This window comes from Musa acuminata, chromosome BXJ3-2 (assembly GCF_036884655.1).
Source record: "Musa acuminata AAA Group cultivar baxijiao chromosome BXJ3-2, Cavendish_Baxijiao_AAA, whole genome shotgun sequence".
Taxonomy (NCBI): Eukaryota; Viridiplantae; Streptophyta; class Magnoliopsida; order Zingiberales; family Musaceae; genus Musa; species Musa acuminata.
Genome location: NC_088350.1, coordinates 12,606,151 through 12,617,967, shown reverse-complemented (window position 1 = coordinate 12,617,967; position 11,817 = coordinate 12,606,151). Strand labels below are relative to the sequence as shown.

The 11,817-nt window shown below is 39.3% G+C and overlaps 1 protein-coding gene across 1 annotated transcript; it reads right to left on the bottom strand.

Annotated features, from left to right (window-relative positions):
- Positions 1 to 1,914: 1,914 nt before the first annotated feature.
- On the bottom strand, positions 1,915 to 11,038 carry LOC135630732 (probable polygalacturonase). The gene is made up of 6 exons (XM_065137894.1): positions 10,883 to 11,038; positions 9,565 to 9,685; positions 9,100 to 9,274; positions 8,929 to 8,999; positions 8,160 to 8,839; positions 1,915 to 1,950 (listed from the first exon to the last, which is right to left on the bottom strand). The coding sequence occupies exons 1-6, from the start codon at positions 11,021 to 11,023 to the stop codon at positions 1,915 to 1,917; spliced, it is 1,224 nt and encodes a 407-aa protein (XP_064993966.1). The 5' UTR covers positions 11,024 to 11,038.
- Between the last annotated feature and the right edge of the window lie 779 nt (positions 11,039 to 11,817).

Genomic DNA, 11,817 nt, shown 5'->3' with positions numbered 1-11,817 from the left:
GAAAGTTTTCTGCTGCACTAATTCACCCCCCCCTCTTAGTGCTCTGGATCCTAATAATATGTACAATAAATAGCACATATCAGAAGCACACGCAAAACAACAAAACATACATGCGCCTTTACGAGTCAATACGATGCAAGTATAATCTTTCACAAATGTATTCTGATTTGAAAGGAAATGAAGGCAAGAACATTCAAGAATTCCAAGCAATCACATATAACTCAATTCAAATAAGAAGGTTAGATAGAATTTAATGTCCAAAGGAATGAAACTGGAATAGGCACATATCGAAAGCAAATGCGGAACAATGGGATATACATGTGCCTATATGAGTTAATACGATATAGCATAAACGTTACACAATAGTTTTCAAGAATGCAAATAATTTTAAGGACAAGAGCATATAAGAATTCAAAGCAGTAATATAAAGCTCAATTGGACAAGAAAGCTAAATGAAATCAATTTCCAAAGGAATGAAACCAGAATATGTGAAATCGACCAGAGCTCGATTTCTAGCAGAATTCAAGAGGCACATTGAACAAATGATTCAAACTATCAATCGTGCTCCAATATACTCAAGAAAGCTATTATGAAAGATATTTCAATCTTATTTCAAATAAAATAATTTTCGTATGAATGGAAGTTTTCAACAAAGAGTTACAATAGATTTAGTAACCCAAGATCAAAGAACAAATCTCAATTTTATAGAATTCACAGGGTCAGTTTCAACAGAAAACTGGGCAAGCATTTGGACTCTAAATCTTTCAATCTAAGTATCAAATGAAATATCTACTTGTCTAGTTTAAAAGAAATATGTTTAGAATAAATCAAAGTTTCCAACAAGGACTTATAGGCAGTTCAGTATCAAAAGGTCAGAAATTACGATCCTCGTTTTGCAGAATTCGTAGGCTTATTTGAAATAGAAGTTTGGACAGGCAAACTTACTCCGAATTCTTAAAATAAGCTATTGAAAGAAAGGATTATGAGTCTATATTCAGATTAAATAAGTTTTGTCCAAATCATAGGTCAGTGCATAAAGTTATAACCATAACAAGGTAGAAAGGTCAGAATCTCGGAAGTTTCATAGATTCAAATCGTTACGTCTAAATAGGAGATATATCAAATGCAAGACTAGAACAATTCAAAGTTTTTCATATTCAAAGCAAATGTAGAGATAAAATTAGAGTAAGGAAAGGTTAGGACACTTGCAATAGGAAAGATTAGAAAGCTTGCAATAAGAAGGATCGGCACACTTACAATAGAACGGATCGGAGCACTTGCAATAGAAAAGATTAGAAAGATTACAATAGGAAGGAGGAATGGGAATAAGAAACAAGAGATGTAGATGAATGGAAGTTTAATTTCTATGGAAGCACTTCTCGTGATTTAATCGATTTATTTTATTCATTTCCTACATGCTGAGGAAGAGGACATTAATTTTAAATAAAATAAAAATAGGTTTACTCTACCCATTTTTACCTTCCAAGATAGATTAACTAATCTAAAAAAAAATTATATTGACATGTATTTTTCTTGACCGATCAGAATTACATTCTAAGACCAATAATTGTCTCAAAAGATCCAATATACACATATTATTGGACTAACCATGGGACCCTCAGCCGTGACACCCGAGGCATTCGTCACCCTGACCAAACAAGTGCAAGCCATGGTGGGCATGATGCAGACGCTCGCTCTGCTCATTCCTCAGATTGTGTAGCTAGCGGCTCCCCTAACTAACTCGACCCGATAGAGGCCGAGTGGGTAGCAAGTTAGGATGGGGGAAGCCCAAGAGCAAGCGACGGACCCGAGAGGTTCACCCGAGCAGAGCATACCCGCACCCTGCTAAGTCACACTACCCCACTTCAAGCCTGACACTGTATCGTTTGACTTGGTGGACGACTCGCTTAGGGCCTAGTTGTCCCGGGTCAACCAACGCCTAGACGAGTTCTAGCACGAGTTCCAAAAATCACCGAGTGAGTCTAGCAAAGGCAGCTCAGGCAGGTCCCATTTCACACAAGAAGTACAGGACAAGTCGGTACCCCTCAACTTCAGGCTGTCGGTATTGGAGACATATGACGGCGGCTCCGATCCCACGGAGCATGTCTCCGCATTTTGGGCTCAGATGGCCCTCTATGGCACCTCTGATGCATTGATGTGCCGGGCATTTCTGACCACCCTGAGGGGACCGGTACGAGCGTGGTTCATCCAACTGCGCTAATCTTCGGTCTTGTCCTTTGACCAGCTCACCAGGGAGTTTGAGCAGAACTTCCTCACCAACGTGCGACCTAGGCCTTCCATGGCCACCCTGCGAACTTCCTCTTAATATAGTATCATTCTAGTCAAGTTTTTTTGTTATTGGGATAGGTGAATTCTTATGGATCCACCCCCTAAAGGAACCAAATATGATAATTTTTCATCATTCGGCTCAAGCAAGAATGAAATGAATGGAAAAAATAGATTCGTATAAAATCTACTTTTCATACATATTTTCACATGTCATATATAATGACTCTGTATAAAAAAAGATTTACTAAATTCTAATTTCTAGGGTTGCAACTATTTATTGCAACTAATTTAGTTCTTATAGGTAAATGCTTGATATCCAAGTCGGCTTATAAATTTGATCACAATCAAGTGTTTTTTGGATTGCCTCATATTTTTTTATTGGTGTTTATCCCCCTATTATCTTAATTTTTTTTACGTACAAAATATTTACTTGTTACTAATAAAGTCCAACCTATGTTCTTCCTTAGATCTCTTATTTCACTCTAATAGTGTTATAGATTTGGATAGATGAAGAGGAAATGAATATGTTTTCATACTGTAAATAAAGAAGTGGAATAAATATAATATTGAATCATCGGAGCATATCAATAACGAATGAAACATTTCGGAGCTTATCAACGGCGTATGAAATGTTTCAGAGCATATCAATGACAAATAGAACATTTCGGAACATATCAATGGCATATGGAATATTTCAAAGCATATCAATGGCGTAAGAACATTTTAGAGGCATAGGGAGCATTTCGGAACATATCAATAGCGTAGGAAATATTTCAGAACATATCAACGACATATAAATCATTTTAGAGCATATTAAAGAACGAATACAAAACAGAAGCTGAAACGTCGTATTTGACGTTGCATTCATATCTTTCTTATCCAAAGCACATACATAAATACATAACCAAAGCTCTGAATATCATATCAAACATACAGAAAGTGTAGTGGGACCACAGACAGAATGTGATTCATTCATTTCTGAATGATCACCAGACAGAAGTCTCCCACGTTTGGGAGCTCCATCCACCCACATCTAGGTGAAGTCAGAGGGGGCCGGTAGAGCATCGCATGCTCTATGCATAACTCTCTTTACCATTTCTGGCAAAGGTTTACAGTATCCCACAAACACCAAAGTACAAAAGGACAGTATGAATAATGCATAGCACATATCGGAAGCATACGCAAAACAACAAAACGTATATGCGCCTTTACGAGTCAATACGATGCAAGTATAATCTTTCACAAATGTATTCAGATTTGAAAGGAAATGAAAGCAAGAGCATTCAAAAATTCCTAGCAATCACATATAACTCAATTCAAATAAGAAGATTAGATAGAATTTAATGTCCAAAGGAATGAAAATGGAGGCATATATCGAAAGCAAATGCGGAACAATGGGATATACATGTGCCTATATGAGTTAATACGATATAGTATAAACGTTACACAATAGTTTTCAAGAATACAAATAATTTTAAGGACAAGATCATACAGGAATTCAAAGCAGAAATATAAAGCTCAATTAGACAAGAAAGCTAACTGAAATCAATTTCCAAAGGAATAAAACCAGAATATGTGAAATCGACCAAAGCTCGATTTCTAGCAGAATTCGAGAGGCACATTGAACAAATGATTCAAACTATCAATCGTGCTCCAATATACTCAAGAAAGCTATTGTGAAAGATATTTCAATCTTATTTCAAATAAAATAATTTTCGTATGAATCGAAGTTTTCAACAAAGAGTTACAATAGATTTAGTTACCCAAGATCAAAGAACAAATCTCAATTTTATAGAATTCACAGGGTCAACTTCAACAGAAAACTAGGAGGGCATTTGGACTCTAAATCCTTCAATCTAAGTATCAAATGAAAGATATACGTGTCTAATTTAAAATAAAATAAGTTTGGAATAAATCAAAGTTTCCAATAGGGACTTATAGGCAGTTCATTATCAAAAGGTCAGAAATTATGATCCCTATTTTGTAGAATTCGTAGGCTTATTTGAAATAGAAGTTTGGATAGGCAAACTTACTCCGAATTCTTAAAATAAGCTATCAAAAGAAAGAATTATGAGTCTATATTCAGATCAAATAAGTTTGTCCAAATCAGAGGTCAGTGCATAAAGTTATAACCATAACAAGGTAGAAAGGTCAGAATCTCGGAAGTTTCACAGATTCAAATCGTTATATCTAAATAGGAGATATATCAAATACAAGGCTAGAACAATTTAAAGTTCCTCATATTCAAAACAAATGTAGAGATAAAATTGCAGTAAGAAAAGGTTAGGACACTTGTAATAGGAAAGATTAGAAAGCTTGTAATAGGAAGGATCGGAACACTTGCAATAGAAAGGATCGGAACACTTGCAATATAAAAGATTAGAAACCTTGCAATAGGAAGGAGGAATGGGAATAAGAAATAAGAGATGTAGATGAATGAAAGTTTAACTTCTATGGAAGCACTTCTCATGATTTAAATGATTTATTTTATTCATTTCCTACATGTAGAGGAAGAGGACATTAATTTCAAATAAAATAAAAATAGGTTTACTCTACCCATTTTTACCTTCCAAGATAGATTAACTAATCTAAAAAAAATAAAAAAAATTTATTGAAATGTATTTGTATTGACCGATCAGAATTACATTCTAAGACTAATAATTGTCTCAAAAGATCCAATATACACATATTATTGGACTAACCATGGGACCCTCGACCGTGACACCTGAGGCATTCCTTAGCCTGACCAAACAAGTGCAAGCCATGGTGGGCATGATGCAAACGCTCACTCCTCTCATTCCTCAGATCGTGTGGCTAGCGGCTCCCCCAACTGACTCGACTCGATAAAGGCCGAGTGCGTAGCAAGTCGGGATGGGGGAAGCCCGAGAGCAAGCGACGGACCCGAGAGGTTCGCCCGAGCAGAGCATACCCGCACCCTACTAAGTCACACTACCCCACTTCAAGCCTGACACCGTATCGGTTGACTTGGTGGATGACTCGCTCAGGGCCCAGTTGTCCCAGGTCAACCAACACCTAGACGAGTTCTAGCACGAGTTCCAAAAATCACCGAGCGAGTCTAGCGAAGAAAGCTCAGGCAGGTCCCATTTCACACAGGAAGTACAGGACAAGTCGGTACCCCTCAACTTCAGGCTGTCGGTATTGGAGACATATGACGGCGGCTCCGATCCCGCAGAGCATGTCTCCGTATTTCGGGCTCAGATGGCCCTCTATGGCACCTCCGATGCATTGATGTGCTGGGCATTTCCGACCACCCTGAGGGGATCAGTACGAGCGTGATTCAACCGACTGTGCCAATCTTCGGTCTTGTCCTTTGACCAGCTCACCCGGAAGTTTGAGCTTATCGGTTTATACTTGAATTCAATGATGAAATTCATGTGTTTTATCTTCTCATAATATGACATATAGATAGGGGGAGTTACGTTTAACTCCGTCATCAATTGATTGTCATCATCAAAAATGGGGAGATTGTTGAATCTCGGATTTTGATGATAAAATCAATTGATGGGTTATTTGATCTAATCCATATTATTGAGTTAAGTGTACAGGATTAACTACGATAACCAGAAAACACAAAGCGAGAATACCAGAGTCAAGTTCGATGGACGTTTAAGAGTCCGAAGAATCGTCGGAGATGCTGCCAGAACCAACCGAGAAGAAATCGGGAACCTGTCGAAATTTTCGGAAGTTCGCCGAAGAGATCGTCGAAGGTTCACGGAGATCACCGAGAAGGCTCGGCTACTCATTAAAGTCATCACAAGTTCGGGAGCTTGCTAGAAGCCCGTCGGCAGAAAGTTCATCGGAAAGTTCGCCAAAACAAGACTCGACGTTCGCGGTTGAAAATTTGCTTAGGATGTGTTTTGGTTATGTAGTCCACTTGTAATTAGGATTAGGATTAAGAGATAATCCTATATCCTGGTTAGGGGCCAACTGGGCCCAAAGTCAGAGTTGGTTTAGGCTAAAAATTAAGCTAAACCAGCGAACTAGAGAGCCAAGATTGAAGCCCAACTAGTGGCTGAAAACACTGTAGTCGGGCTGAAAACACTGTAGGCGGTGGCATCGCCTAGCTGGGCGGTGGCATCGCCCAGCACCCGAGTGCTGGGCGGTGACACCTCCTTGGCTGGGCGGTTGCACCGTCTAGCACCCGAGCGCTGGGCGGTGGCACCGCCTGGCTGGGCGGTGGAACCTCCAACACCGGGAACCCTAAGAGAATTCAAATTTTGGAGCCCAAAATTTGAATCCTCTTGAGGCCTATAAATACCCCTCAAATCTCAGCTGAGGTAACAACTTTTGAGAAGCATTTTGATTGAGAGAAAAGTCTTAGAAAGTCTTAGCAAGTCTTGTTTTCAATTTGCTAGAGAGTTCTCCTCCTTCTTTCTTATTGAAAATTTGTAAGAGGTTGAGCTGCTTGTAAAAGGTTGTAAGAGGGGTGTTTACCCTTCCATTTCAAGAGACTTGCTAGTGGAAGGTGGGAGCCTCATCGAAGAGGGGCCTCGCAAGTGGAGTAGGTCATTTGACCGAACCACTCTAAAAATCGGCGTAATCTCTGGTTTGCTTTTTATTATTGTCATTTACATTACTGCAAATCTTCTTACTGCTTTAGTTCCTTATTACTCTTGCTGCGCAACTTTAAGAATACGCCTTCAAGTTAAATTTCTCAAGTTTCGTTCTTAACGTACGAAAGATTTTGTTAAAATCGAAGTTTTAATCCGCTGCACTAATTCACCCCCCCTCTTAGTGCCGCTCCGATCCTAACATGTGACCTAAGCCTTCCATGGCCACCTTGCGAACTTCCTCTTAATATAGTATCGTTCTAGTCAAGTTTTTTTGTTATTGGGATAGGTGAATTCTTATGGATCCACCCCCTGAAGGAACCAAATATGATAATTTTTCATCATTCGGCTCGAGCAAGAATGAAATGAATGGCAAAAATAGATCCGTATAAAATCTACTTTTCATACATATCTTCATGTATCATATATAATGACTCTATGTAAGAAAAGATTTACTAAATTCTATTTTCTAGGGTTGTAACTATTTATTGCAACTAATTTAGTTCTTATAGGTAAATGCTCGATATCCAAGTCGGCTTATAAATTTGATCATAATCAAGTGTTTTTTGGATTACCTCATATTTTTTTATTGGTGTTTATCCCCCTAATATCTTAATTTTTTTACGTACAAAATATTTACTTGTTACTAATAAAGTCCAACCTATGTTCTTCCTTAGATCTCTTATTTCACTCTGATAGTGTTATAGATTTGGATCGATGAAGAGGAAATGAATATGTTTCCATACTATAAATAAGGAAGTGGAATAAATAGAATATTGAATCATCCCACCTCACTTATTTTATTCTATAGGATCTAACGAAGCCTGTTCATGCATGACATGATTTAAATATGATCATAGAAAAAGTTCTCCTTAAATAAATCGACCTATCCTCTACAACATAGGGTGTTTACGTGGTATTTGAAAGATACATTGGGTTATGAATTCAAATGTTAGGGATAAAATCAATCGTTTTAGTAACAATCATAAGTCACCTCTCTTTGAAAAATTCATTTCAACTATTGGTATCAAATAAAGAATATAACACTTCCAAGTTGAAGAAAAGTATTCAAATAAATAACATGTCTTATTTTTTCAATAATCCATATTTATAGAAATGAAATATTATTGGATATTTCATCTGCCTTTGTTCCTCCCAAGTATGATATATGATCAATTACATCTGCCTTTGTTCAAGGCAAACATTTTAATCTGCCAAGCTTCAGGACATCATAGGTTATGCCATTAAACCATGAGTTGTAGAAAGCATCTCAACTCATGGTTTGGCTCTCTGATAAGCACACTCCTCTAGCCCAACACCATTCACAGGTAGATCATCTTCAGGGAAGGGGCAATGCGTTATACGATCTGGATATTCCGGAATCTGCGCACAGGGAGTGGGCGTCACGTGACTCGATACGCCCTCCACGTCGGTGCAGTTCCAAATCGGCTTCTTCGACTTCACCACCTCCGCCGTCACATTGTAGATGCATATTCCGGTGAAGGGCGCGCCGGGAATCCCCTCCAGCTTCGCGGCCATGGTCACGTTCTCGGCCACCACGTTGCTGTAACTGATATTCTGCACCACCGGAATGGCTTTCGGATCAAATTTGTCGTCCGGGTGCTGCCCGTAGGTGCCCGTCATCCAGAAGACCCACTTCATTGTGTGCAGATTCATTCTTCTCACGAATATGTCCTTCACGTAAGCTCCCCTTCCGATGGTCGTCTTGATCCTGACGCCGGATTCGGAGTGGATGGCCGTGATGTCTTCGGCCCGGACATCTTGGATTCCTCCCGACATCTCGCTTCCCAGGGCGATGACAGCGCTCGTGGGGGAGATGCAGGTGAGCCGTCTGATCACTATGTGTTTGCTTGACATGTTGAATGCAATCCCGTACTCATCCCAACCGCTTTTAATGGCGATGCAGTCATCGCCTGAGACTATGTAGCAGTCCTCAATGCGGACATTGGAGGATGAGTCTGCGAAAAAGAGAGAAACCACCAAAAAGAATCAATCGAAACAGCAACATAGAATCTACAACCCAAGTAAATGTAGGTACGATATCCACCTGGATCGATCCCATCAGTGTTGGGAGAGTTGACCGGTGCAAGAATTGTGATGCCTGAGACGATTACGTGGCTGCACAGTGCATTCATTCACGTTAACATCAGATTGTAACAATAGAATGGAAAGCAAAAGAAGCCTTCAAGTGTTCTGAAAGTAGATTATTAATATAAACCTGCTGTACACTGGATGGACATTCCACGATGGAGAGTTAACCAATGTAATGTTGGAAATCAGCACTTGTTTGCAGTACATCAATTCAATGAGGTATCCACGAGTGTAATTGAGTTCTTTGTTACGGAACATTTTCCACCAGGTTTCACCTTGTCCATCGATAGTTCCATTATTCCCTAAAAATAACAATAAAACTTGTTAGCATCAGGACGTGGTATGTTGCAATCAAATTATATTCTGTTCCCCATCTATGATGCAAACAAGTTAGATGATGATATATATGTGTCTTCTTGTCAATCAAAGCACGCCAAAACATCATAAACTGAATTAAATGTTATAGTTTTTGACTAAAAATAATTTTTTTTATCTAAATTTTAGGGGATCATGGAATGACAACACGACGTAGGCTTTATGAATTTAGAAGTAATGTGATAGAAGTATCGAAAATATGCAACGTATATACTACCTGTTATGACCACATCGGTTAAGTTATATCCCATGATGAGATTACTGTATCTACCCCCAGCCGCATCTCTTCCTCTACCGTAGGAGGGCAAAGGGTCAATGATCGGCCACTCATTGATATCCTGCACAAGCATATCACCATGATATGAATTGTCTTAGTTGATGCAGATTGAACAAAAGAACATAGTATTAAAGCCTCTATTAGCTACCAATAAACAAAAAAAAAAAAAAGAGTATCCATGCAATTCATAAGCAATGTTATCCAAGTTGCAGTGTGAGAAGCCATAAAATGGGATCGCAGAATAGAAATTTATGTTATATAAGCTGCAGTTGAAATCTAACTTGTTCTCCCAAGTTTGTAGCATTAATAGAGTTTTGCTGTCTTCAGGAAACCCAATTAGCTACACAGATCTACAAGGTTTAGTCAAAAAGAAAACACTGAGAGATTGGATGACAGTACTCTTTCCTACAAAATATCAAAGAGAGAGTTTGTGTTTTGAGAGCAGTTTTGTGTTAGAAAGTCTTCCACCTAACTTTTAGACTGATGGTGGAGACTAAAATTAATGTAAGGGTAAGGTCCACACTGCATTCCATTCTTATGTTGGTTTCCTCGCATCCTTTCCTACCTTAAAGTTCTTACACTCGGAAAGAATGTCATTCTCAATTAAAACTTATTAATTTTGGAGCGTTATCTTCAAGATCTTGAAATTTGAAAGGAAATTTTTTATGTGGATTCTAATCCAAGATTATTGATGTTCAGATATGACATACAAGAGAAATAATAATAATAATAATAATAATAATAATAATAATAATAAAACAAAACAAATATTACTGTTTTCTTATTTTGAGAGATCAAAGTAGAGATACTAAATAGTCAAAAATCTACCATACAAATTGTAAATATTTCAGAAATTAATATTATCAAGACAAATTTAGATTTGTAGTGGCTTACTTCACTTCTTTTCCCTCATCAGTCCAAAGCGGTGACTATGCACATCGGATTAGACTTGTGAATTCTCCTTGGAGACGAGATGAAGGAAACGTTAGAATAGTATACACTCGCTATGTAACGTTCTAGTGGGGCTCACCAGTGACGAATCTATTCTTCATCCTCATCGTTCATCTGGCGAGAGCTGTCAGATGAACGGACTCTATGGGAAGGGCTACTAGCCATAATCACCACCGAGGATGAAGGCAATGCGGATGATAGAGGCGATGGTAATGGCAAACATGCCGTGAACGATTATGAACATGCACTCTACATCGAAATAGATGGAGGAGAAGGTGGGGGAAGGGGGCGGAGGAGGGAGGCGGACCTGAGTGGCGAGGATGACGGCGTCGTGGTCGAGGAAGAGGGTGAAGTGGTTGGTGAGGTTGAAGGGCCCGGTGAGCCACCGACCGGCTGGCACCACCAGCATTGCGCCGCCGTCGTACGCCACCTTACTGAGGTTGGCCATGGCCGCCGCAAAGGCCGCCGTGTTGGAGGTCACCCCGTCGCCCACCCCGCCGAAGTCCGTCAGGCTGGCCACGTGGGCCCGGCATCCTCCTGCCCCCGCCGCCGCGTAGTGGAAGGCTTCTAGCTCCGTCACACCACCTGCCCGCCGGTGGTGGCGATGGCCCTCAGCGATCCCTATATACGCCGCTGTTACCACCGTCAACAGCACTAAAATCATCAACACCTGCACGTAACCGAGAAAAGTTGGAGTTTGAAGGATTAAAGCTTTGAGATAGGATTACTGGGAAAAAGAAAAGAAAAGGAGAAGAGGTGTTACACGGAATATTGGCTGCGAGTGCTCCATTGTCAGAGAGATGTGTCGAAAACAGAATGCTTCCACAGCTCGGCTCTTGTTCTATATATAGAGAGAGATGGAGAGAGAGAGAGAGAGAGAGAGAGAGAGAGAGAGATAGATAGAGAGAGAGAGAGAGAGAGAGAGGAAGGCTAATTATAAATTATGTTATGTAATTAGTTAATTTCAGTATGTTGATTCGAGCTAATTATAGATTATTTATTCTGCAAACTAGAGTATGCATAACTTTAGATAGTTATATTATCCTTGGTTGAAAATAACATGTTTGTTGAGACAGTCTGGTCTCTTCTTTAAAATGTGATTTGTCCTACTCCAATGATATATTTTAGTTGATATATTATTGAGCAACACATAAGTCTTAACCATTTGTACTTGACAAAAGCTATCATGAATTAATCTGTCTCTCTACTCTAATAAACTTAAATGGATTGATTATCATCATA